The 25838-nt window shown below is 46.9% G+C and overlaps 1 protein-coding gene across 1 annotated transcript in view; it reads right to left on the reverse strand.

The window, feature by feature from the left end:
• The window catches only part of LOC102935027 (solute carrier family 22 member 13), a 39449-nt gene extending 13611 nt beyond the window's left edge, over positions 1-25838 (reverse strand). Inside the window, 14 exon segments of the mRNA XM_037891572.2 lie at positions 582-690; positions 3141-3355; positions 4081-4099; positions 4102-4174; positions 7607-7653; positions 7656-7695; positions 7698-7728; positions 8182-8350; positions 10823-10977; positions 13148-13251; positions 14042-14302; positions 14305-14463; positions 18125-18359; positions 25672-25838. Coding sequence (XP_037747500.1) covers positions 582-690; positions 3141-3355; positions 4081-4099; positions 4102-4174; positions 7607-7653; positions 7656-7695; positions 7698-7728; positions 8182-8350; positions 10823-10977; positions 13148-13251; positions 14042-14302; positions 14305-14463; positions 18125-18359; positions 25672-25838 — 1784 coding nt within the window.

The following is a 25838-nucleotide window of genomic DNA, read 5'->3' on the forward strand; positions in this document are numbered from 1 at the left end:
TTAGAAGAAGCTATAGCATAGATGGGACTCCAATGTCTGGAGAAAGCTGCTTAAAAACAACAGGTCCTCATTCAGTGAATTCTTGATCACTAAGTGTAATTGATTATTGATCTTTCAGCTAAAAATTAGTGGCTTTAGGAATAGGGCATATTAGTGGCCAAAGGAAGGCATTTGCCAAAGAAAAAAGTAATTGATGAAACAAACCACCAGTGGGTAGAGGAGAGAAAAAAGCACCAAGTGGCTTCTGATTTTAAGAAAAATAACCAGCCCAGTCCCCATGCTACTAGGCCATGTTGTCTCTCAGGCAGTAAAGGATGCATGTGGTCACCCAGTCTGGTATCTTGTCTCAATCCAAAACCATAACTCCAGAGCCTTAACAAAGGTCTGTTCTAGAGTTAGGAAGCAGGCAGGAATTGCTGTACAGGACTGTAAATGAGGACAGAGCTTCTGATCACAGCGATCTATTGAAGAAAATGTTATTCTTTCAGCAGGCCTTTATCCAGATCTCTGTTACCATATTAAAAGCTTGTATTAAACCCAGTTCCTGGGCTAAGGCAGCATGAAAAGTAAGGACACCTCACCTGATGATGGTGGGGAACAGCTCTGCAGAATACACATAGGAGGTAGAAAAAGCAGCCGCAATGGCAAACTTCCCTATCACAGCCAGCGTCGTGACCACCACCTGCAAATCTAGTGGCAAAAGGAGATGCTGTTATACAAAGCCTATATGGGGGGGTGTCATAAATATAAAGGGAGGGGTAACCACCTTTCTGTGTATAGTGCTATAAAATCCCTCCTGGCCAGAGGCAAAACCCTTTCACCTGTAAAGGGTTAAGAAGCTAAGGTAACCTTGCTGGCACCTGACCCAAAATGGCCAATGAGGGGACAAGATACTTTCAAATCTGGAGGGGGACGGGGGGAAACAAAGGGTTCATCTGTCCGTGTGATGCTTTTGCCGGGAATAGATCAGGAATGCAGCCTTACAACTCCTGTTAAATTAGTAAGTAATCTAACTAGAAAATGTGTTAGATTTTCTTTTGTTTAATGGCTGGTAAAATAAGCTGTGCTGGAGGGAATGTATATTCCTGTTTTTTGTCTTTTTGTAACTTAAGGTTTTGCCTAGGGATTCACTATGTTTTGAGTCTGATTACCCTTAAGGTATTTACCATCCTGATTTTACAGAGGTGATTCTTTTACCTTTTCTTCAATTAAAATTCTTCTTTTAAGAACCTGATTGATTTTTCACTGTTCTTAAAAGCCAAGGGTTTGGGTCTGTGTTCACTTGTACCAATTGGTGAGGATTATTATCAAGCCTTCCCCAGGAAAAGGGGTGTGTAGGGCTTGGGGGAATATTTTGGGGGAAGACGTCTCCAAGTGGGCTCTTTCCCTGTTCTTTGTTTAAAACGCTTGGTGGCAACATACGGTTCAAGGACAGGCAAAGTTTGTACCTTGGGGAAGTTTTTAACCTAAACTGGTAAGAATAAGCTTAGGGGGTCTTTCATGTGGGTCCCCACATCTGTACCCTAGAGTTCAGAGTGGGGAAGAAACCTTTACAGGGGGTTAGCTCAGTTTGCGCTGCTCCACATACATCTGCCAGGAAGAAACGGTATTATACATGTACAGAATACGGTGAGAGCTTCGCTAAGGAGCCCACCTCCAATGGGCATCACCATAACCAGGGACAAAGGGCGGTTCTGCTCTGAAAAGTGACTCTGTACACATGGCATCTCCACGTTTATCGTACCTCACTGATCAAATGCACTCAGTGTACCAAGTGCAAAGACCTTTGCCCTAACTGCCAGCCCTACAAACTCACCCTGGATTCTGCAAGGTAAACTGAGTTTCCTTCTCAGCACCATAAGCATTAATCGAAGGTGCCACAGATCAGATTACACCCTCAGTTACACTTGTGTAGCCCCATTGCCTTCAGATTATATGTACTCATTTACTCTTCTGTAATCCCCACTGTCTTCACATTGCTCCCTCCATGGCACCTGTGCAGCTCCGCTACCTTCAGATTCGGCCATTGGTGACATCTGTGAAGTGAAGGGTAGAATTTGGCCCTGCAATTGAATTTTGTAATTCCACAGATGATTTATGAGCCAGATTAGAATCCAGCTCCCACAGCCAAGCTGGATCTGCAGACCTAGCAGCTATGAAATTTTAGTTTGGGAATTGAAGTCAGTAAATACAACTTGAAATGCACACAGGGAGCCGATCCATGGGATAAAAAGGAAATCATTTGTACACAGTCACTTGTCAGACCAGAGCCACATTTTACAGAATCCCCAGGGTTTCATAGAATCATAGAACTGGAAGGGACCTCAAGAGGTCATCTAGTCCAGTCCCCTGCACTCATAGCAGGACTAAGTATTTCCAGTGCAACGCCAGCTAACTGCCAATTAAATTCAAACCTTTATTAGATGATCAGTTGCAGCAGTTTCCTTGGACGGTTACTTAAGATAAGTTATGCTGTAGACTTTCTAGAAGCCAGACAGAGAGGTGCAGAGACTCACACTGGTACAATCAACCAAGTTCCGCCCGCAGCTGACTTCAACAGAGTTACTCTAGGATTGAATTTATGAGGCTACTTGATACTTCAAAAGGGGATTTTCAAAAGGTACAAATGAGAATTAGATGCTCCCAATTCCAATGGACTTTCAGAAAGCGTCATGTGCCAAACTGCCATGGTGCCTTTGAAAATCTTTCCTTGAATGTCCTTTATTTGAAAAACCCTGACAGCTAACTCGCCCGGGGGAATTCAGATTTTCTAATCTATCCAGGCAACTTTGTCACTACTGAAATCTCTGGCTAGGCAATGAACCCCAAGCGTTGCTTAAGGATGAAGCAGGAACACAATGTTTTTCAATGGCGCTTGCTTGCAAGAAAGGGGGAATTTTAAAGAGCCAGAAAGAGAAAAAAGTAACACGAAGAAAATTCAGTGTATCATTGGCCAGTCAAGTGCCATCTCCGGAAAAGGTGACTCAGGCATTGAAATCAAGTGTTAGGAGCCAACAGAGCGGGCCCCAGTCAGCTGAGCTATAGAAGGAAGGAAAATGGAGTACAAAGGAACGTGTCTGGAACTCGACTGCTCCAGGCACCAGGTAGGTTGGGCTGCACTCCAGGGACTTGCCATGTACCTTTTGGGATGCCGGTGATGATGAGACACACGGCTCCGCCCAGGAGCACAAAGAAGCCCTGGCATTTCTTCCTCCCAAACCACTGCAGCAGGAAGATACAGCCGAAGCGAGCTGGTATTTCCACAGCTCCAAACACAAACTGCGTCCGGTAAATGTCCGAGCCAAAACTCCCCACGTTAAGGCTCAGGCCATAGTACACCAGGCTGTTCACAAACCTGAATGCAAAGCAGAGCAGAGTGTATACATCTCCAGGAGTGTGGTTAGCCTAGAGGATCCTCGTTTCCATAGGGATGAGAAATACCCACTGGCCACATCTGCTCTGGCACTTCCGATTGGTCATTGCTACAGGTTGCTGTATAGGTTTGGGCTGTGATCTTGGGAGATTCACAAGGTAAGTAGGGTCAAATGAAAGCTCATTAAGTGACTACAAAATTTCCATGCACCAAATCTGCACACACAAAAATCCCTTAGTTTTTTAAATAGCTGTTTGTGATGGGGTATACAAATCCCACACTGGACAACAAGGGGTTAAAGGATTATTTGGGGTCCTGTCAGCCCCACCCCGCCATACCTTCAGCAAATGCTCCATCTGCTGGAGCAATTAAAAGACAGGGAAACAGCTCATTTGGGCCGCAGAGCGAGAAGAGAGCAGACCTGCAGCCCGCAGCTCCAGCAGTGCAGAGGAAAAAGAAACCTAGTCTCTCACACAGCTGCCCAAAGGGACCCTCCCTGAGGAAAGGGAGGACCCACCACAGAAACAATCAGAGGGAAGTACCCCTCTTGCCCTGCCTGTGGACTCTATACATTGGTTATTCCCTCCCCACAACCGCCCAGCCAGTCATAGATTGCAGCCTTAACCACTAGGCAACGCTTCCCTACCATACCACAAGTGAGGACCATTACATTGTTATAAAAATGGAGTAATGTTTGGACAACTTACCAGATATAAGCCATAACAAAGTCAATTTCCTCAGGTGCTTCTTGAGGAAGAGATCCAGAATATTTCCAGACTTAACCTTCTTCTCAGGTGACAGCTTCAAAATTCACAAGGCAAAAGGGTCAAGACATGAAACAGAAACCAGTGGCCTGATCCAATTCATACTGAAGACTTTCACCAATGTCAGTGGAAGTGGAAGGGGCCCCAAAAGTTTTCTGCTTCTGAAAGGTAGAGCACTGCAGTACGCAACATGCTGGATTTACATGACCAAAGCCTGTTTTTCCAACTGCAATGTTTTGGTCACGAAGAACATTTTCTGACAAGCGAGTTTTGGGAAAATGTGGTAGAAATGTTGGGTTTGGTGTTTGGCTTTGTTTTTTGTTTGTTCGTTTTTTGCAATGCGATAAAGAGAAGAAGGACCAAAACATCCAACAAATTCCATGGTATTTGAGCAAACTCGTCTGAAGAAAAGCCATTGTATGGCTTGAGAGCCTATGTACAACCTGTTTGGACACCATAGATGGGCCACAGAATAGCGAGAGCCCAAGAACAGACTAAAATGTTATCCTTTTCCCTGATCTGCTTTCTACAATATACAGCCTTGAATAGAGCCTGCTGGAAGCTGGAAGAATCCACCACATCCCTTGGTATGATTCCAGTTCTTTGAACTTCAAGAGATACCTCAATAACCACCTGTTTCATGAAGCATTTAAGCTCTAATGGCCACTTTGTGTAAGTTCTGTCTCATCTTGTGTATTGTCTTTCTTGCTCCTTTACTTTTGTTAGACCGGAAGCCCTTTGTGTCAGGCACTAGCTTTGTGTCCCACTGCAGCATTGACCCACATAAGATTTATGTGTTATATCTGCATAATTCAAATGATTATTATTAATCATCTGTTGGAGTTGCAACAAACCCATAGGCACAAATAGGCACTGCAGGCCCCAGCTGAACTGTGCACTTCCTGATTCAAGAAGAGAACCCAGGACTTTCAGAAACATAGGCCTCAATCATATGAGCTAAAGGTGAATTCTTTCCATTAGCTTTCACTTGTGATTGAGGATTTCATCCTTTGTCAGCCAACCACTAGAGGGCAACAGTCCTGTGCACTTGTCCAAGCTTAACGCTGTATCCAGCAAATGGCAAAGTCAAACACGGCTGCACACTAGTGGGACCATGTCAGCTCATACCCAAAATAAAATCAGGTGATATAAATACAATGACAGTTTTGAATTTGGGAGAAGTTAAAAATCCTTCTTACATTTAGGATTAAAATGTAAAAGTGCTAGGGGGGTTTTACAGAAAATTTCATCGTTTGCGTGCATCTCCATCCTATGCCCTGGCATAGAATGCCCTCCTTGGACTGGTCTGCAAAGGCCACTCCCTCTCCTCATTAAGACCCAGCCTCTGCCATGGCACCTTTATGGAATGATCCAGTTCTTGATGGCTTGAAGGCCCGATGGGGATAGCTAGCATTCACTTTATTTACAATAATCAAAACAAAGTGCAAATGTAGGTATAAAGCCCCCATTTGGCCAACACAAGGAATTGAACTTGGGACCTCCAGAACTAAAAACACAAGCCACTACAGCTTGAACTAAAGATCCAGCTTTTCTACTTGCTCATGTGAGAGGGTCATATTCTCTGTGGATTGGTCACAGCATGCTGACACTAAGCAATGGGCTATGTATATATGCATATAAAACTTGTACATTTGTATCCCTATTCCCCTCCTTTAGTATGTGATTTGTTTTATTAGATAGTCAGCTCTCTGGGGGCGGGACCACGTGTTTGGACAGCACCTAGCAGAACAGGGCCTGATCTTAATCTGGGCTTCTTGATGTTACTGAAACAGTAACATGACAGAAAATACAACATATAAGTTACATTCCCTAAGGGGCTAAAATCAATAAAGGAATAAAAATTGACACAGTTCTACCTCCAGCAAAATGGCATGAATCAGCCATTGCAATTTAGTTCTACCTCCAGCAAAATGGTATGAATCAGCCATTGCAATTTTATTGGATGTTCCTTTCTGTTGTTTCAATAGAAGATCCTGGGTCCTTTGATATCACACATGCATGGTTTGGCTGGTGACCATGGTGTTCAACATGGCCAGCCATGAATTTTTTGCCAAGTGCAATGGAAGGTACTTGCAAGTTTCAATTACTTTACTTCTCAGGGAATTCTGCATCACTGTGCAATGCAGAATTTTGCACAGAATTAATGTTCTGCTCAGAATTTCATTTTCCCTCCACAACTGATGCTGCAGAGCTGTTGGCTGTCCAAGGGGCGGCTGGACCCAACAGAGTCTGGCTCTCCAGCTCACAAATACAGGGCACTGGGGGAGGGGAGGGGCGAGGGGAAGGAGTAGCTGCATGGTTCCCGGAAGCTGCAGTTCCCAGCATGTCCTGAAGGAAGGAGGCAGCATGCAGGAAACTCTGTACTCTCTGGATCCCTGGCAGGAAGGGATGTGGGTGTCTGGGCTGGAGGGCGTTCTGCGGCTGGGCTCTGGAGTGTAGGGGGTGTGGGTGGCTGGGCTGTGGAGGGGCGTGCCTGGGCTCTGGGAGGTACGGGGTGCAGTTGTCGGACCAGAAGGGCAGAGTTTTCCCCCAAGATGTGCGCTTGACATACACAGACTGACACACCCATTGAAAGAACAACAGACAAACAGGAACTGGGTTGTTGTAGGGGTTCCTTTAACTTTCTATTCCTGAGGGGAATCTTTTTTGTCGTCAGTATTGTTTCAGACATTTGCTGACAGGTATTTTGAAGTAAATTAACACCACTTTCAATTAGTTTGGTATTATATTGTTATTTTGATAAATAAAATAAGCAAAATTTTAAAATACTGTGCACAGAATTTTTAATTTTTTAGTGCAGAATTTTTAATTTTTTGGCCAAAATTCCCCAAGGAGAAATGACTTGCAGGACTTAAGGAACAGTGCAGTCACTCCCTTATGGAGCATCAGCAAATGCCACATCATATGAACACAGCCTCTGAAGTTCTCTCTCCTCTTCTGGCAAACAGGAAAAAATGTTAGGAGCTTCTCTGAGCACAACAACATGAATTCACAAGTGAGGATTGGTTTGCTCATATGAGATTTGAGAATATTAGGATAATTCTGTTTCTGGGGGAGATTTAAAAAAATTCTTAAGGAATTTAGACACCGCAGTCCCACTGACTTGAGACATGTTCACCTAAATCCATTAGGTGCTTTTGAAAATCTCCGCCCTCTATTTTGGGTTGTTTGCTAGAAGACAGAAGGAGAAATTCCCCCAAGAGTTTCTTGCCAAAACCACCTTATTTTACGGTCTAAATAACACTGAAACAATAAGGCCTGAAATTGGATGTTCAGTACTGGAACACAGTAAAGGGTTATTCACAGGCAGCACAAGAGTCATTAAAAACATTTTAAAGCTGTTTATCCACCTATTTAAATATTTATCTCTGTTTTACCCCCCAAAAATTGGTCTCTGAATCCTACACTTATATATATTTGCAAACACCCCCATCTCAGGATTTATGACCTGATCAAGCAGTTCTGGAGAGATGGTCCGTTTAGTCACAGATGCTGCTTTTGAATCAGTTTTTTGGCGTCCTTTACCTTCTCTTTTGTGTCAGGAGCCACCGAGCAGATTCTGGAAGGACCCTACAAAGCATGTGAATTCCAAAGAGTTCTTTGCTATCAAAATCCCAGTTACTCACTTAACTTCATCCACTTGATGCATCTTCCATAGCAGTAAAATCTATCTGATGATGTGAGTTTACTACAGGAGATGTAATTCTTCTGAGGTGCTATGGTTTGGGTGTGTGTATATGGGTTGTTTAGTTTCAATAGAAATAATGTTACTGTCATGCCAAGATTTTCAAATCTTGGTGCCTCAAGTTAGGCACCTACATAAAAGTGGCTGATAGCCAAAAATGCTGGGGGCCCAGCAGATCCCATTAACTATGTATAAACCTTTACAAGATATGGGCTATATTGGGAAAGAGCCAACCCTGCAATAAGTAGATGAATCCACCCTGTAAAGCCCGTGTATAACCTGGATCACAAATAACACTGCAATGCTTGAGAAGAGCTCTCTGGCAAATGCATGCTTACCATATGTAAAAGAAAAGACAAAATACAGGGGCAGATCCAGCAATCTGCAGCAACCTCCAGTTGCGAATGCCATAAGCTAAGCCAGCCAAAACCATCTGTCCAACGGAAAAGCAGAAGTGGGTAACAATTACTGCATGTGACCAGTAGGGGACTCCAACCCATTCAGTACCTAGAGACATTAACACAGATTGAACTGCTGAGAATCCTAATGATTCAGCACCTTTAAAGGATTTTTTTTCTATTCCAAACTAGATCAGCTTTCATTTGGGGAGTGCTATCTAGTAGCTAGAGCAAAGGCTCTGGAGTCAGTACTCTGGGGTTTGGCCACTGGGTGACCGTAGATAAATCACATACACCCAGGCTTTCAGAACTGACTAGTGACTTTAGGGGCTTCCATTTCTGACTGTCCAATCAGAGTCATCTTAAAGGGGTCTGATTTTAAGAAGCTGTGTGCTTGGCACTTTTTGAAACTCAGGCCTCTTTAAGTTGACTCTTATTGGGCACTCAAGATTCACTGGTCCCTTTTGAAAATTTCTGCCATAATTTCTGGACCTCAGTTTACACATCTGTAAAATGGGTATAAATAATAATTCCCTGCCTCTCAGTACTGCTGAGAGGTTTGACTAAAGAACTTTTGTGACTCTCCAGGGAAAAGTGCTCCATACATGTAAAGTACATTGATAAGAGAGGGGCTTTCCTATCTGTGTGTAGCCAGTGATCTTAGAGATACGATAGCTAATAGCCACTCATGGGAGATACTCAGGAGTGCAAGTACGGCTGTACCCTCTGGTGCCCCATACCTGCAAGAGATTTCTAGCCAGTACAGGGTACAAGAAATATGTGGGGCCACCAGATGGCCCCACACCGGCAGCTCCAGCCCCACACCCACAGAGCTGCGTAGCCCCACCAGAGGACATGGCTGGAGGGGCAGGGCTGCACTCTGCTCCTTTCCCCTCTGCTGCAGCCGGGAAAGGAGCAGAATGCGGCTAGGGCATTTGATGGGAAGGAAGTGGCTTCCCCAGCATCTGTGAATAAGCACATGAATGGGAGGAAAGAGGGTCTCCATCCATTCCCACAGGGGAGGTGTGAATCACACTGGCTCAAGTGTAATCTCCCTGAGGCCAAAGTCGGTGCCCAAGGAAGCCAGTTCACTGCCTGCTCTTATCAAGGAGATTCAGGCAGAGCTGAGCATTACTGTGGCTGAAACTGAGGCACAGCGGAGGCGTGCTGTGCCCAAGGTAGGAGTAAAGCAGATGCTTGGGAGAATGCTGAGAATGGCTGTAGGCCTGTCACTTGAAAGATGCTGCATATGGAGAGACTGGGGGAGACAGATAGGGCAAAGGGACAGTTCACCCCAGAGCCATAACAACACTAATTTAAAATGAGAGAGATGCATATTGTCAGTGAAGAAATACGTTGACTGCATGACTCTGAGATTTCAAATTCTGAGTCAGAAATGTGGCTTCTCAGTTTTTCTGTGTTGGCAGAACATACCGAATGTAAGTTCCCTGCCATTTCACAATCTGTGTATCTGCAAAGCACCCCAGTGTAAAATAAATGTTATGCTAATTATATACAGGAGTAAATCACCAACAAATTAAGTACCTTAAATATTAGAAGAAGAATTAACAATCAAAGTACTAGGTTTCAGAGTAGCAGCCGTGTTAGTCTGTATTCACAAAAAGAAAAGGAGTACTTGTGGCACCTTAGAGACTAACCAGTTTATTTATGCTCAAATAAATTGGTTAGTCTCTAAGGTGCCACAAGTAATCAAAGTACTAATCATCATCCTGGTAATTTATGGGTACACACTAGGGACCCTATCCACGGATGCAGATCCTGGCAGAAGGCTCCCAACAGCGGAAAATCCAGCTGGGGAGGAGGCGGTTGTAAGCAGTCTGTTGCAGGGGGTGGGAGGGCTGGAGCAAGGGAGCAGTGCCTCAGTAGCTGGCAGTGCTTACCAGAGAAGGAGAATGACCAGCCTGACTAGGAAATGTTCACTAAATCCTATTCATTCTTAACAGCACAATATGTATGCTAACAAAGGCTTTGTTTAAGCTTGTTGGCATATGTATTGCTGTTTTACGTTGATCAGGACCTACTCAAAGATGCAGTTGTAAAATTTTAAGACGGGTAAGGAGGGTGTCGGAGGGGATGGGGAGAGTGTGGGGGCCCCGGGCTGGGGTGGGGAGGAGTCACATGGAGGGTCACATGGGGAGGTCACGTGCCCCCCTTTGTGTCCCTCCCATGAGTGCAGTACCAGTGAGAAATGATTTCTACTTGCACCGCTGGAGATACTAATGACAAACCGAGCACAAATATTTCACATTCTCCAACTCACTGAACCTGCTCCTATGCTTTCTGCCTACCTCCCACCAAATATGTAAATACCCAGGCCGGATTCTCCTCTTTCCTTCACTGGTGTCACTCACCTGACTTTAATGTGATTACTCCTGATTTACCCCAGCGTGAGAGGAAGATCAGGCCCACTGTATTTCGAGCAACATTAATTTGGTAGTCAATTTTTAACACCATGTAGTATGTAATTGCACCGAGCGTTTGTCCCTGGGGTCTTTTCATTGCCTTTTGTCAGACCACATATACTGTGTAGCTAAAACATAGAGCAATGAGAGAGTCTTACCTAAAGCCAGGGCTCCTGTGAAGATTTCAGGTGCAGCAGCACCCACAAGACATCTCAAGACGACGTAGACATAGAAATTTGGCAGAAAAGCTGCTCCAACACCAAATGACCCCATTATAAGCATGGGGAGCAAAATGATGGGACGCGGCCCAATCCTAGGGGAGGAAACGTTTTCGTAAATCTCTGAGGCTACTGTCAGCTTTCACTCCTAATACAGCAGGTAAGGCACCTGGAAAATGTAGTGATAGTCATCAGTGTCTGAACTTGGCTGGACACGCTAGTTGGTTGATATAGGGCTTAAATAATGTTAAGATTGGAATCCTGCAACATCCAAGTTCTGGCCAAGATGATCAGAAGAGACAAGTGACTTTGGGAGCCCAAAGTGGTACACCTTTAAACGGCCCCTTTAAAGTGTGTCAAGCTGGTGACCCAAAACTTGAGGCACTGGAGGAAGTGGGGCCTGGGGAACAGAGCATTGGACTGGCAATCGGGAGCTCTACGTTCTATTCCTGACTCTGTGACAGGCAGGATGACCTTGGGCAAGTCACTTTCCCAGTCTGTGCCTCAGTTTCTCCATCTATAAAATGGGGAGAATGATCCATAGTTTATATTTACAACACCATCCTCTCCATCAGATACACATTTACTTCATCCCACTTCTGAGTTCCCCTCCGTGTTGCCCTGTCTTAGACAAGCTAAACTCTTTAGAGCAGGGGCTGATTTTTATTTTTATGGCACAGTGACCTTCACCAGTAAATAATAATAAAACTTATGGTAGGTTCTGAACCCCATTCTAAACATAACAAAGGGCCCGATCAGTGAGCACTTTGCCTGCTTTGGGTAGGACAGGAACACAAGTAGAAGAACGGGGATGAGGAAGAATGGGCAGCAGGGAATTGTGAGGAGACAAGGGAGACTGAGGTGTCAGGGGCTGGGGTAGGAAGAAATTCAGAGAATGCCCTCCCCCAGCAGTGGCTAAACAAGGCCCCAAGGGCCCTGGTGCAAGAATAGGTTTGGGGCTCCATTTCCATTTCTAAAATCCATCCCAGTCCAGCTTCCCGCATTCTTGGAGATCTCTCCACAGCCTCAATCCAGCCCTCCGGTCCCCCACCACCTGACTAGCTCCCCCACGGCCCCAATCCAGCCCTCCCGTCCCCCACCTCCTCCTTAGCTCTCCCACAGCCCCAATCCAGCCCTCCCATCTCCCACCTCCTCCCTAGTTCCCCCACAGCCCCAATCCAGCCCTCCCATTGCCCCAATCCTTCCTAGCTCCCCCAGGGCCCCAATCTAGCCCTCCTGTCCCCACCTCCTGCTTATCTCCGCCACTGCCCTAATGCAGCCCTCCCATCCCCCCAATCCTGCCTAGCTCCCCCACACCCAATCCAGCCCTCCTGTCCCTCAGCTCTTGTCTACCTCCCCTACAGCCCCAATCCATCTCTCCCATTCCCCCAATCCTGCCTAGCTCCCCCAGAGCCCCAATCCATCCCTTCCATCCCCGTCTCCTGCCTAGCTCCCCCACAGCCCCAGTTCATCCCTCCCATCCCCCTTGGCCATAATCCAGTCCTCCCATCCCCCACCTCCAGCCTAACTCCCCTATGGTCCCAATCCATCTCTCCCATCCCCGCAATCCTGCCTAGTTCCCCTAGAGCCCTAATCCATTCCTCCTGTCCCCCACCTCCTTCCTAGCTCCCCCACAGTGCCAGTCCAGCCCTCCCATCCCATGCCTCATGCCGAGCTTCTCTCTAGATCCTTCATGCCCCCCTCAGCCACACTCTCCAGCCTCCTTCAGTCTAGCTGTCAGCTCCCCCAGTCCCAATCCACTCAGCCTCCCAGGCCCTTTTAGCTCCCTTGCTGCCCCCCATTTCCCTGATCTGCCCTCCCCCCAGCCCCATTTCAGGCCCCCACAAGCCTTCCCCAAGATCCCCCCACTTGGCCTCCTTCAGCTTCATTCCATTACCCTCCACACACCCACAGCCTCCCATGCTCTGATCCAGAACCCCTGAGTCCCGCTCCAACCCCCCTTCCCCAATCCAGCCCTGCAGCTCCACCCAGTTCGGCTTCAACCCTCCTTTCCCACTCCCCCCACACCCACCTCCCCTCGCACAGTGGCTGATGCTTAGACCTTTCACTCCATCTCTAGAGAAGCCGCATCTAGCCTACAGGGCACATCAGTGCCAGGGCCTAGAGGTCTGGGCTCCAGTGCTCTAACCTCATCAGCCTTCACCCCAGCCCTGTGGCGGCGAGGCTCCATGCAATACGCCCCCAAGCGAGGTTATGTTGCTGACTTTGCACAGGTAACTGCAAGTGGATTTTCTCTCTCTTTACCTGTCACTTAAGAAACCAAAGACCACGGCTCCAAGGAGAAGTCCCACCATGTAAATGGATTGGGAGATGTCATGTAGCTCTTTTCGGTCACATACCAGGTCAAACTGAAAGAAGGAAACAAAGCAGGTTTCATTTTAGAGGGGTTTTATTTTGATGGCTGGATTCATGACTTGCTAACAGCACAAATGTTCCCAGAGAGAACTGGAGATTAAGGTACACTGCCTATAAACCCAAACCACCATTCATTCACCTACCATAGCTGAACCATGGGTAGCCGTGCCCATGAGAGCTTTAATCTAGCTAACATAGGTAACAATAGCAGTGAAGATGGGGCAGCATGGACCCTCAGCAACACAAGTACATATCCAGGTTCCCCCAGGGTCTTGTACTGGAGCTCCGAGTCCATGCCACCACTTCTGCTACATGCACTAGTCAGAGTAAAGCCAGTGCAGGCATGCTTACCCATGCTACAATTACACCCTCATTTGCAGTGTAGACGCACCCTAAGTGCCTTGCACTGGGTCAAACCAGATATTTGCAGTAGAGGAGGAACTGTAGCTAGATCCCCCATGGTCCAGAAGTGCTCTAACCACTGGACAATGCTTCCTCTCTCCTTTCTGCCTGGCTGCTCGCAAGCTGCAAACACTAATGGCTGGTCCACACCTAGTAGCTGCACCTGTTTAACAAAAAATTGGCATTTAAATGACCAGACTAAGCTAAATCAATATAAGTCAACTGTAAAGCAATCTATGTGCATCCACACGGTTGGGCTGGTTTAAACTGATTTAAAATCCAGCATAGCCATTATGTGTAGACAATCCTCAGTGTGCGTGTACACTTTCAGATCAGCATGAACTTTAGCAATAAATATAGACTCAAAATGCAGTTACAAACCTGAGTCACCAACATTGGGTTTTGTCCTGAAGAATAGACCCACCCCTCTTGGCACTTCTGAGTGACATTAAGGCCGTATTCTCCGATGGAGTCAATATCCCAATTCACAGGAGTTTACATGAGGCATCCTTCATAAGATCCCTGTGTGTTCCTAGGGATAGTTAGCTTCAGCAGCTGTTCCTCAGTCAGGTTTGGGCTAATGGCATAGATCCAGCTTGTCTTAGAGTGATGAGGCACATCCGGAACCAGGAACACTTGGGCGGGGAAAAGCCGGGAAACATGGGAAAAGCCGTTAGAAAGTTTGCAAGGCTGAGCATCAGCACCAGCCATTTTTGAAATGGTCCCAAATCTCCTATTGTGTTGATAATATCTTCAAAGTCTGTCGTCGTTTGCTTGTCCAGTGGTGCAGTGTAGCATGGAAGCTTTTTTTATATGGGCTGAAGTTAATGTTTAAACCCAATGTGACTCCAAAAAATAATCAGTTAAGACAACATGAAATGTTGTTGCATGCTCCATGCTCATGTCAGCCTAATGAATGATGTTTTTAATCTTCAAGCATGTACTTCGAAACCCACTAATTACTTTCCACACTCCAGACTTCACATGCAATAGTAAAGGATCTGTTAGCATTTCCACAGCAAATAAAACCAAGACACACAGAAGTTTCACTTGTCATGACTTTAACTGGCTTCTGAAGGCAGAAGCCTCAGCAAAATGGATGTAACCGGAAAGCATTGGTTGGGATTTTCAAAGCAGAGCAGGGGATTTAGCCACACATGTGGGGGAGCTTAGATCTAGGCCTTTTTGGGGTCTAACACTGATGTAATTCTAAAGGTTTAAGAAGAGAAAGGAAGGGAAGTCTACATTAGGCACTAGCCTAGGACGTGTGAAACCTGGGTTCAAGTCCCTGCTCCGCCACAGAATTCCTGTGTCTCAGGGCAAGTCTACAGTACCAATGCAGCTGTGCCGCTGTAGGGTGTCTGGAGAAGACACGTTATGCCAACGGGAGAGACGGAAGCTACGTTGGTGGAAGAGTGTCTCTGGCCAACATAGCACGGTGTGGACACTGCTCCATGTCTAGTTGGCAGCCGGTATCAAGTGGAGTGCCCCAGTGGTCAGTCCTGGGGCTGGTTTTGTTCAATATCTTCATTAATGATCTGGAGGATGGCGTGGATTGCACCCTCAGCAAGTTTGCAGATGACACTAAACTGGGAGGAGAGGTAGATACGCTGGAGGGTAGGGATAGGATACAGAGGGCCCTAGACAAATTAGAGGATTGGGCCAAAAGAAATCTGACGAGGTTCAACAAGGACAAGTGCAGAGTCCTGCACTTAGGACAGAAGAATCCCATGCACCGCTACAGACTAGGGACCAAATGGCTAGGCAGCAGTTCTGCAGAAAAGGACCTAGGGGTTACGGTGGACTAGAAGCTGGATATGAGTCAGCAGTGTGCCCTCGTTGCCAAGAAGACTAAACGGCATTTTGGGCTGAATAAGTAGGGGCATTGCCAGCAGATCGAGGGAAGTGATCATTCCCCTCTGTTCAACATTGGTGAGGCCTCATCTGGAGTATTGTGTCCTGTTTTGGTCCCCACGCTACAAGGAGGATGTGGAAAAATTGGAGAGAGTCCAGCAGAGGGCAACAAAAATGATTAGGGGACTGGAACACAAGACTTATGAGGAGAGCCTAAGGGAACTGGGATTGTTTAGTCTGCAGAAGAGAAGAATGAGGGGGGATTTGATAGCTGCTTTCAACTACCTGAAGTGAGGTTCCCAAGAGGATGGATCTAGACTGTTCTCAGTGGTAGCAGACGACAGAATGAGGAGTAATGGTCTCAAGTTGCAGTGCGGGAGGTCTCGGTTGGATGTTAGGAAAAACTTTTTCCCTAGGAGGGTGGTGAAGCACTAGAATGGGTTACCTAGGGAGGTGGTGGAATCTCCTTCCTTAGAGGTTTTCAAGGTCAGGCTTGACAAAGCCCTGGCTGGGATGATTTAGTTGGGGATTGGTCCTGCTTTGAGCAGGGAGTTGGACTAGATGACCTCCTGAGGTCCCTTCTAACCCTGGTATTCTATGAGTCTATGATTTATTAGCCCAATTAGAATCCGGTTCCCCCATAGATATCCTGGATCTGCAGAATGAACAGGAGGGAAAACTTATTTTTGGCATTGAAGTCAGCAAATACAACTTGAGAGACACACAGGGAGTCAATCCATGGGGTAAGAAGGCATCAGTTGTACACAGTCACTTGTCAGACTGGAACCACACTTCACAGAATCCCCAAGGTTTCCAGCGCAACTTCAGCCAACGGCCAAGATCAACGTTTATTAGGTGATCAACTGCAGCCACTCCCTGGGATGAGAGCTTGAGATAAGTTACACGGTAATACGCTCTAGGAGCCAGATAGAGAGGTGCAGTGAATCATCCACGGGAAGTCAGCAGAGTTCTGTCAGCCACTGACTTCACTGGATTTACACTAGCGTCAAATTTAGCTCGTGATGCTTCAGAGGGAGATTTTCAAAGGTACAAATAAGAATTATCCCTCAATTCCAATGAACTTTCAGTTTTGCACCCAGCTCCCACTGTCTTGTGTATCTTTGAAAATCTTTCCTATTATGTTCTTTTTTCTTATTTTTATGATTATTTATTATTTGTTATTATAGTAGCACCTAGGAGCCCTAGTCATGGACTAGGTGCTGTACAAACAGAGAACAAAGTGACAGTCCCTGCCCCACAGACCATACAATCTAAGTACAAGACAAGAGAAAACAAACAGTGGAGCACAAGGAAACAGTGAGACAATACTGTGTAAATAGACCAGACAGAAACAGGGTGGGGAACAGGGTAGAATATACAAGCAGAGTGATCAGTGTGCTGGTGGCTAATTGCACATTAGTGTCACAATTTTGGAGTGGGGGGTGGAGGGTTACTTAGGAGGGGATTTGCTACATGAAAAGAAAAGGGAAGGGAAGGGGGAGATGGGACCATGCAGGGGTGGAGAAGCATAAGAACGGCCAAAATGTGTCAAGACCAATGGTCCATCTAGCCCAGTATCCTGTCTTCCGACAGTGGCCAATGCCAGGTGCCCCTGAGGGAATGAACAGAACAGATGATCATCAAGTGATCCATCCCCTGTCGTCCACTCCCAGCTTCTGGCAAACAGAGGCAGATGTGGAGTAAAGGTGAGGTGAAGAGACTGCGGAGGGATGGGGAGAGTCGAAGCAAACAGCCAGTCAGCACAGAGCCGCGCCAGTCAGAGAACAGTCGTACCGTTTTGGCTAGAATATCCAGAAGTCAGAAGTCGCCTGCTTGGGTCCTAGTGCACCTGGAGCGAGGGGGTCTGCAGAGTTCTGGGTCCAGAGAGCTGCTGGGGGAGGGGGTGGCCCCTTTTAGTTTAGTTAACTAGCACGGGGTATTCAGATTTTCTAATCTACCTACCCAGATGCCAGCAGGCTATTGTCACTACTCAAATCTCGGGCTCTGCCACAAACCCCAAGCATTGGGAAAGGCTGAAGGAAGCATGAATCACACCAGCCTGCTTCAGTCCCTTTGAAAAGCACTAGAACGGAACTATGGCATCAGCGAGTTCGAAAGAAATTTGTAACCGGTTTCCTTGCATTTTGTACAGTGCTGAGCACACTGCCGGCACTTCCAGAACAACAACAGGGGAAGACTGTGAGATTACAGGTGACAGGAGAGAAAAGAAGAGGAAAAAACAAGGAGGGTGGGAGGAAAAGAAAAACACTGCCAGCCCTTTATAACTCCTCCTCGTCCTGCAAGAGGGAAGCGTCTCCTTGACAGGCACACCATGTTGTTCCATGGAGCTTGCCTACGAGACCGGGGGGATTTTAAAGAACCAGGAATGTAAAGAGAGAAGAAAGTAACACTAAGAAAATCCAGAAATTGGTCAGGAATGGAGCCATGTGGGTGGCATCTCCGGAGAAGGTGGCTCAGGCATTGAAATCAAGTGTTAGGAGCCAACAGAGCGGGCCCCAGTCAGCTGAGCTATAGAAGGAAGGAAAATGGAGTACAAAGGAACGTGTCTGGGACTCGACTGCTCCAGGCACCAGGTAGGTTGAGCTGCACCCCAGGGACTTGCCGTGTACCTTTTGGGATGCCGGTGATGATGAGACACACGGCTCCGCCCAGGAGCACAAAGAAGCCCTGGCATTTCTTCCTCCCAAACCACTGCAGCAGGAAGATACAGCCGAAGCGAGCTGGTATTTCCACAGCTCCGAACACAAGCTGCACCCGGTAAATGTTCAAGCCAAAACTCCCCACGTTAAGGCTCAGGCCATAGTACACCAGGCTGTTCACAAACCTGAATGCAAAGCAGAGCAGAGTGTATACATCTCCAGGAGTGTGGTTAGCTTTAGGTGACTCCTGTTCCCATGGGGAGGAGAAACATCCACTACTTATGCTACAGAGTAAGTACTCCATGAAAGCCAAGCCATGGAGTGCTGGAAGACCCAGTGAGAGAGGTAACATCAAAATGGCGGCTACTGAGCCTGTACCACTGAACGCAAATCCTCCAGCAGCTGTGAGAATATGCCTGGGAAAGGTTCAAACAGCAATTTGCGCTGTATATGAAAGCCACAGGGGCAAATAAACTGGAGAATGAGCAAAAGGTTGCCCTGCTCAGAAGCCCTAGGCGTATACAATGCATTCCAGGTGGGGAAAGAGAGGAAAGCTTTGCAGAAATAAAGCAAATGTTGGAGCATCATTGTGTCATTAGAAAAAAATGTTACTTGTGAAAAATACGTGTTCAGGATGAGAACATAGAATGAAGGGAAACAAAAGAGAAGTTTGTTACAGACTTACAATGAAACAGGTCTGCCAATATGGAATATTAAAAGATTCTCTCATTAAAGGCCAGAGTGTCCTGGGGTGTACCAATAAACAAGTCCACTAAGGAAGATGAATCTGACACGAGAAAGGGCAATATGTGTATGGCAAAGAGCAGAACAAATACAAATTAAAACCCTAGAGAAAGTTACAAAGCATATGACCCAGTAGCAGAGCTAAGCCAGCAAGGGAAAGGTTCACAGAAATTAAAATGGAAAACAGGAAACAATGCCAATATGTGGCAACCAGCATGACCATAGGAAATACCCAGCATTTGGGCAAATGTGTGGAAACTGTAAAAAAACCAACCATTACGCTAAAGTGTGCAGAGAAGCAGGAAAGTGCATGTACTGAATGCAGAATGGGACACCTCACAGGAAGAGGAAGACCTGCCCTTATGCACAGTAATGAAGGAGGCTGCAGACTCAAAAGGGTGACTACTTAAAATGTACACAAATGGCACACGTGACATACAAGACAGGCACTGGGGCAAAAGTGAATGTAACAGAAACTGAACAGTGAGATGTAAGGAGTACATAAAAGTGGAAAATTCATAAGTGTTGGGGAAAGACTATAATGGAGGAACTATTCCAGTGTCGGGACAGTGCACACTGACACTCAAATACAAAGGGAAAACAATAAAATAAGAGTTTTTGTGTGGTGGTACACAGAGAAGCAACCCGTCTTGGGTCTATATACATGTGAGGTGCTTGGTCTCGTCAAAGGAATATATACCACAGAGAGCCAAAGACAACACAGAACCAGGTGTGAAAGTTTTAAGAGCATCATATAAAGATGTATTTACAGGAAATGGATCCCTCCCAGTAATATACAAGATGGGGTTAAGAGAAGATGTAGAAGCTGTTGAACATGCTACAAGAAAAGTTCCACAAGCTTTAAGAAAGAGGCTAGAAGAAGAGCTGGGAAACTGGAAAGCACATGGTATAATCTGGAGAATGGAAGAACCAATAAACTGGGTTCTCTCCTTTATAATCATAGAAAAAAATGGAGGGGCACAGTGGCTATGCATGTGGAGGGGCAAAGTGGCTATGCATGGCTATGCAAGGAGCTGAACAAAAAAAAAATAAAGAGACCACCTTTCCTTTTGCCCAAAAGAAGTGAAATATCATCTCAGGTGGCCAGAGCCAAAGTCTTCAGCAAAGATGTACCAGCAGGATTTTGGCAGATCCGCTTGGACACCCACAGCTCCAAGATCAGCACTTTCAACACACCAATTGGCGGACACTGCTTCCTAAAACTGTCTTTTGGGATATGTTCAGCTCCAGAAGTACTTCACTGTACAATGAGCTGGATGCTGGAGGGTCTAGAGATGTCAATATGTACGTAGAGGACATCATCATTTGGGGAAGCACTGCCATGGAACATCAGGAACCACTGAGAAAAGTACTGGAAATTGCAAGAGCTAATAATCTTAAACCAAATAAAGCCAAACGTCAATGTTAAACAATGGACATAGTGTACTTGGTAGAGAGACTAATCTTGTCTGATGAATCATCGAGTTAGGCAATGCCGAACATGCCAAGACCTCAAGATAAAAAAGGGAATGCAAAAACTGCTGGATATGTTGAATTATGTCAGCAAGTTCATACCTAATTATGGAGCTCACCTAAGACATCTCCTCTACAATGTCACTGAATGGTCATAGATGCCTGAGCACAAAAGAGCATCCAATGATGTAAAGCACATCCTGATACCAGCTAAAATGCTGCCATTTTTTGACATATTGAAAAACATCAAACTCTCCATAGAAGCTGAGAAAGGAGGGCTGAGTCCAGGACAATTACAGGGTCACAGAACTGGTTAGTTGCTAGTCTCCTATGCATCAAGGGCTATGACAACTGCAGAGAAGTGGTACGCACAAACTGAAAAAGACACACCAGCTCTGGAGTGCGGACGTACAAGATTTCATGACTTTCTTTTTGGGCGTACCTTCAAAGCAGACACTGATGACAAACTACTGATTGCAGTACACAAAAAGGGACTTGGAGAAGTACCATCAAGGATACAGCGAAAGTACAGAAGGAAGTATGGTGTGATCATTGAGTTCCAACCTGGATGCCACTTAGCAATGGCAGACACATCCTCAAGAGAGTATGCTCCATCTGTCAGTACACAGCCTGATGATCTAGAACAAACAGTAAACATACCTATGAACGTGGTAAAAGTATCACGTCTGTATCCCCAGGCATCTGAGATGATTGGGAGACAGACACAGCTAAAGATGAAACACCCTAAGCAGTGATGCTACTATAAGCATAGTCTCACTATAAAATGAGCTTTCAGTGATCTCAGGAGTGCTCTTGAAGGGTACACAAATGGTGGTTCCCTCAGTAATGAGAAGGAAAATGTTTGCATGAATGCACGAAGGACACCTTGGGAAGACCAAATCAAAAAGGAGAGCTAGAGAGATTGTATTCTGGCCAGAGAAAAATAGCGACACCAAAGAAATAGTGAGCAAATGTGGAATGTGTCAGACATACAGATATTCCCAGCAGCAAGAATCAATGATATTGCATAAACAACTCACAGTGCCATGGGACAAAGTCAGAATTCACTTGTTCAGCCTGAGAAGACAGGATCACTTGAAAATCATGGAAATTGATCAATTTCCCAGAAGCAGTCGCACTCAAAGATACCACACAGCTGCAACAATTGTCAGGAATATTAAACCTGTATTTGCACATCATGGAATTCCAACAATAGTAAACAGAATACAGCCCTGTATTTACAGCCTATACACTACTGTAATAATCTTTCTACCAAGTATGTCTTATAAGGTATCATTTGAAAACTCAATTTGCTGGTCAGTATTGTCCTGATAAAATGTGTGGTAATATTGTACGTGAAGTTATAAGATTTCCCTGTATGACATTAAGGGTGCATGTTCAAAACTCACATAGCAACAAACTGGTCAAACAGTTCTGTCTTGAACAAAGGAGTGTATGTTTGCCCTAATTTGTATTTAAGTATTGAACAGAGTCATCAAGCAGGAAGGGAAAACAAAGGAAGCTCAAACAGGTGGAAAAAAACAGCAGAGAACATACTTCCACACAGACGTTGTCTCCTAGTTCCCAGGTGAAAATGTTTTTCGAAAGGGGGACAAACTATAAAAAGGATGGGCAAACACCCCAAGAGAAACTTCTCTCTCTGACCCTGCCCATCACATTCGCTGCACCTGAGAAGGTAAAAGGAAACAGCCATTGTACTCTGGGGAAAGGGTTCTGACCTGAAGAGTTTGGTCAGTAATCTCGCTGGAAGCATGTGGTGAGGAATTTTGCTTTAATCTAATATAGTTTGTTAAGTTAGGCACTAGTAAGCATTTTGTCTTTATTTTACTTGTAACTATTTCTGACTTTTATGCCTCATTACTTGCACTCACTTAAAAGCCACCTCTCTCTTTGTAGTTAATAAACTTGTTTTATTGTTCCATATAATCCAGCGTGTTTAAATTAAAGTGTCTGGGTAACGTCACTTATGATAAGCTGTTGCATATTATTTCCTTAAAGGAATAACTAAATATTTCTGGACTGTCTGAGAGAGGGCTGGACAAAGCAGGACATACATTTATGGGGTGAAAGTCGAGGACAGGGAGTGTGATGGGGTCTGGTATGGTAAAAGTCAGGGTGTGACTGGAAGGCAACAGGTACACAAACACATTTGGGAGTGGCCTGAATGCTGGTGGCTGATTGTGAGCAGTCCAGACTGGAGGCTATAACAGCAAGGCATTGCAAGGCACCCCAGGTTACAGAGCAGGGGTAACAGCCCCGCACTGATCTGGCTTGTATCCCGGCATGTCACAATTTGCACATCATGGAATTCCAAGAACTCTGGATTTCCTGGACTTTGCTAAAATGTACACTTTTCATCGTGAGACACCAAGTCCCAGATATCCTCCTTGCCAAATGATTAGCTGAATATGGAGTACGTATAGTGAAGAACTTGCTAAAAAATAAAATAATGGATGCAAGAGATGATCCAGATTTAGCACAATTTGGATATAGAGCTACAATCTGGAAAGTCACCTGCTGAACTCCTCTACAAATACTCAATTACTAAATATGGGACAAAACCAAAGGATGACAAAGGTGTCAGTGATAGCAAGGAACAGACTGGGAAAAAGTTTAAGTACACAAAATATTATAACAATGGAAAAAGATATCTTCCACAGTTACAAAATAAAGACAGAGGGAATTTTGCAAGAAACGGTTACTTACTTTCTCGTAAGTGTTGTTCTTCGAGATGTGTTGTTCACGTCCATCACACATCAGGTGTGCGCATGCTGCGTGCACAAGCATCGGAAACTTTTTCCCTTAGTGGCTCCCGTTTGGCCGGCAGGGCCCCCTGACTAGCACCACTGCACCGTGCATATATACCCCTGCCGCCCGGCCCCCTCCAGTTCCTTCTTGCAGGCGACTCTGACAGAGGGGTAGGAGGGTAGGTGGTGGAATGGACGTGAACAACACATCTCGAAGAGCAACACTTACGAGAAGGTAAGTAACCTTTTTTTCTTCTTTGAGTGCTTGTTCACGTCCATTCCACATTAGGTGAATCACAAGCTTACCTCTGGAAGAGGGTAGGAGTCACGGAACAACTGACTGGAGGACCTCTCTGCCAACCGCCGCAGCCTCTCTGGCCTGCTGGTTGACCGTGTAGTGGGTCATGGAGGTGTGCACCAAGGACCAGGTGGCTGCTCTGCAGATCTCCTGGATCGGGACCTGTGCCAGGAAAGCAGTGGAAGTCGCTTGCACCCTAGTCGAGTGGGCCGTGACCGCCGGGGCCGGAACACCTGCGAGCTCATAGCACACCCGGATGCAGCTTGTTATCCAAGACGAGATCCGCTGCGCCGACACCGGGAGGCCTTTCATCCTCTCGGCTACGGCCGCGAACAGCTGCGCTGATTTATGAAAGAGTTTGGTGTGCTCCAAATAGAATGCCAGCGCTCGACACACATCCAGGGTGTGTAGGCTGCGGTGACTCAGGTCCGTATGGGGTTTTGGAAAAAACACCGGCAGACAAATGTTCTGGCCCAAAGGGAATTGCGAGACCACCTTAGAGAGGAACTTGGGGTGTGGTCGGAGCTGCACCTTATCCCTGTGAAACACTGTATACGGTGGCTCAGAGGAGAGAGCCCTCAGCTCGGACACCCTTCTGGCCGAAGTAATGGCCACCAGAAATGCCACCTTCCAGGAAAGGTGGAGAAGGGAGCAGGTAGAAAGGGGCTCGAACGGGGGGTCCCATAAGTTTAGAGATGACCAAGTTAAGGTTCCAAGGAGGGAGTGGGGGGTGTGAGTATGGAAACATCCTCTCCAATCCTTTAGGGAACCGTCCCACCATTGGGTGGGAAAACACCGAGCCCCCCCAAAACCCCAGATGGAAGGCGGAGATGGCTGCCAGGTGCACTCTAAGTGAGGATGGGGCCAGCCCCTGCTGCTTGAGGTGCAGGAGGTACTCGAGGATGGCTTGCACCGAGGCCTGGCCCGGCTGCACCTGTCGAGGCTCACACCAACAGGAGAACCTTTTCCACTTGGCCATATAAGTAGCCCTGGTAGAGGGTTTCCAACTGCCAAGTGGAACCTGCTGCACAGGAAGGGAGCACTGGCTCTCCAAGGCGTTTAGCCACAGAGCTTCCACGCCGTCAGGTGTAGTGATTGCAGGTCGGGGTGGAGAAGCCGCCCACCGTCCTGCGTGATGAGGTCCCGGTGTAGGGGCAGGACTACCAGGGCCTCCACCAACAGCTCTAGGAGCGATGTGTACTAGTGCTGGCAGGGCCATGCCGGGGCGATGAGGACCACTGCCACCCTGTCCCTGCGTACCTTGAGCAGGACCTTGTGTACCAAGGGGAGCGGGGGAAACGCATACATCAATCCCCCTCTCCACGGGATTGCAAATGCGTCCGCGAGTGAGCCTGGGCTGCGGCCCTGGAACGAGCAGAACCGCGGGCACTGGGCGTTGTCCCTGGTGGCAAACAGGTCTACCCAGGGAAACCCCCACCCGCAGAAGAGCAAAAGCAAGACATCCGCTCTCAGCGTCCACTCGTGCATACGATACGACCTGCTGAGGTAGTCCACCAGCTCGTTTCGCACCCCTGGGAGATATGCCGCCTCGAGGAGAATGGCGTGGGCTATGCAAAGGTCCCAGAGGAGGAGAGCCTCGTGACAGCGTGGCAAGGAACAGGCCCCACCCTGCTTGTTTATATAAAACATAGCAGTAGTGTTGTCTGTCAGAACTTTCACGCTGTGACCACTCAGAGTGGCATGAAAGGTCTGGCAGGCTAGACGAACCGCCCTGAGCTCCTTCACATCGATACGGAGCGACCACTCTGCTCCGGACCAAAAGCCCTGAGTCCCCCCAGGTGGGCCCCCCAACCGAGGTCTGACGCGTCCATCACCAGCGTCAGGTCTGGTTGTGGGGCGACAAAGGGGGTGCCTTCGCAAACCACAGGTTGGGACTGCCACCACCACAGGGAGTCCAGCACGTCTCTTGGGGCTGTCACTACCAAGTCCAGGGGGTCCCTGCCTGGGCAGTACACCCAAGTGAGCCACACCTGCACTGTCCTGAGTCTCAGTCAGGCATGCCCGACCACGTGTGTGCATGCTGCCATGTGGCCCAGCAGCCGCAGGCAGCACCTGGCCATTGTCGTTGGAAACTGGCACAGGGAGGCCACTGCTTGCTGGATAGCCAGGAATCGGGATATTGGAAGGCTTGCCCTGGCCTGCACCGCGTCCAGGACCTCCCCTATGAATTCCACTCTCTGCGTGGGCACGAGCATGGCCTCGGGGACATTGACCAGGAGCCCCAGCTCACAGAACAATCTCAGGACCACCTCCACATGGCCCCGCACTTCCGTTTTGGATCGACCTGCCAGGAGCCAGTCGTCGAGATATGGGTAAACCTGGACCCCCTGCCTCCGTAAGAAGGCTGCCGCCACCACCAT

The sequence above is a fragment of the Chelonia mydas genome, chromosome 2 (assembly GCF_015237465.2).
Source record: "Chelonia mydas isolate rCheMyd1 chromosome 2, rCheMyd1.pri.v2, whole genome shotgun sequence".
Classification (NCBI taxonomy): Eukaryota; Metazoa; Chordata; order Testudines; family Cheloniidae; genus Chelonia; species Chelonia mydas.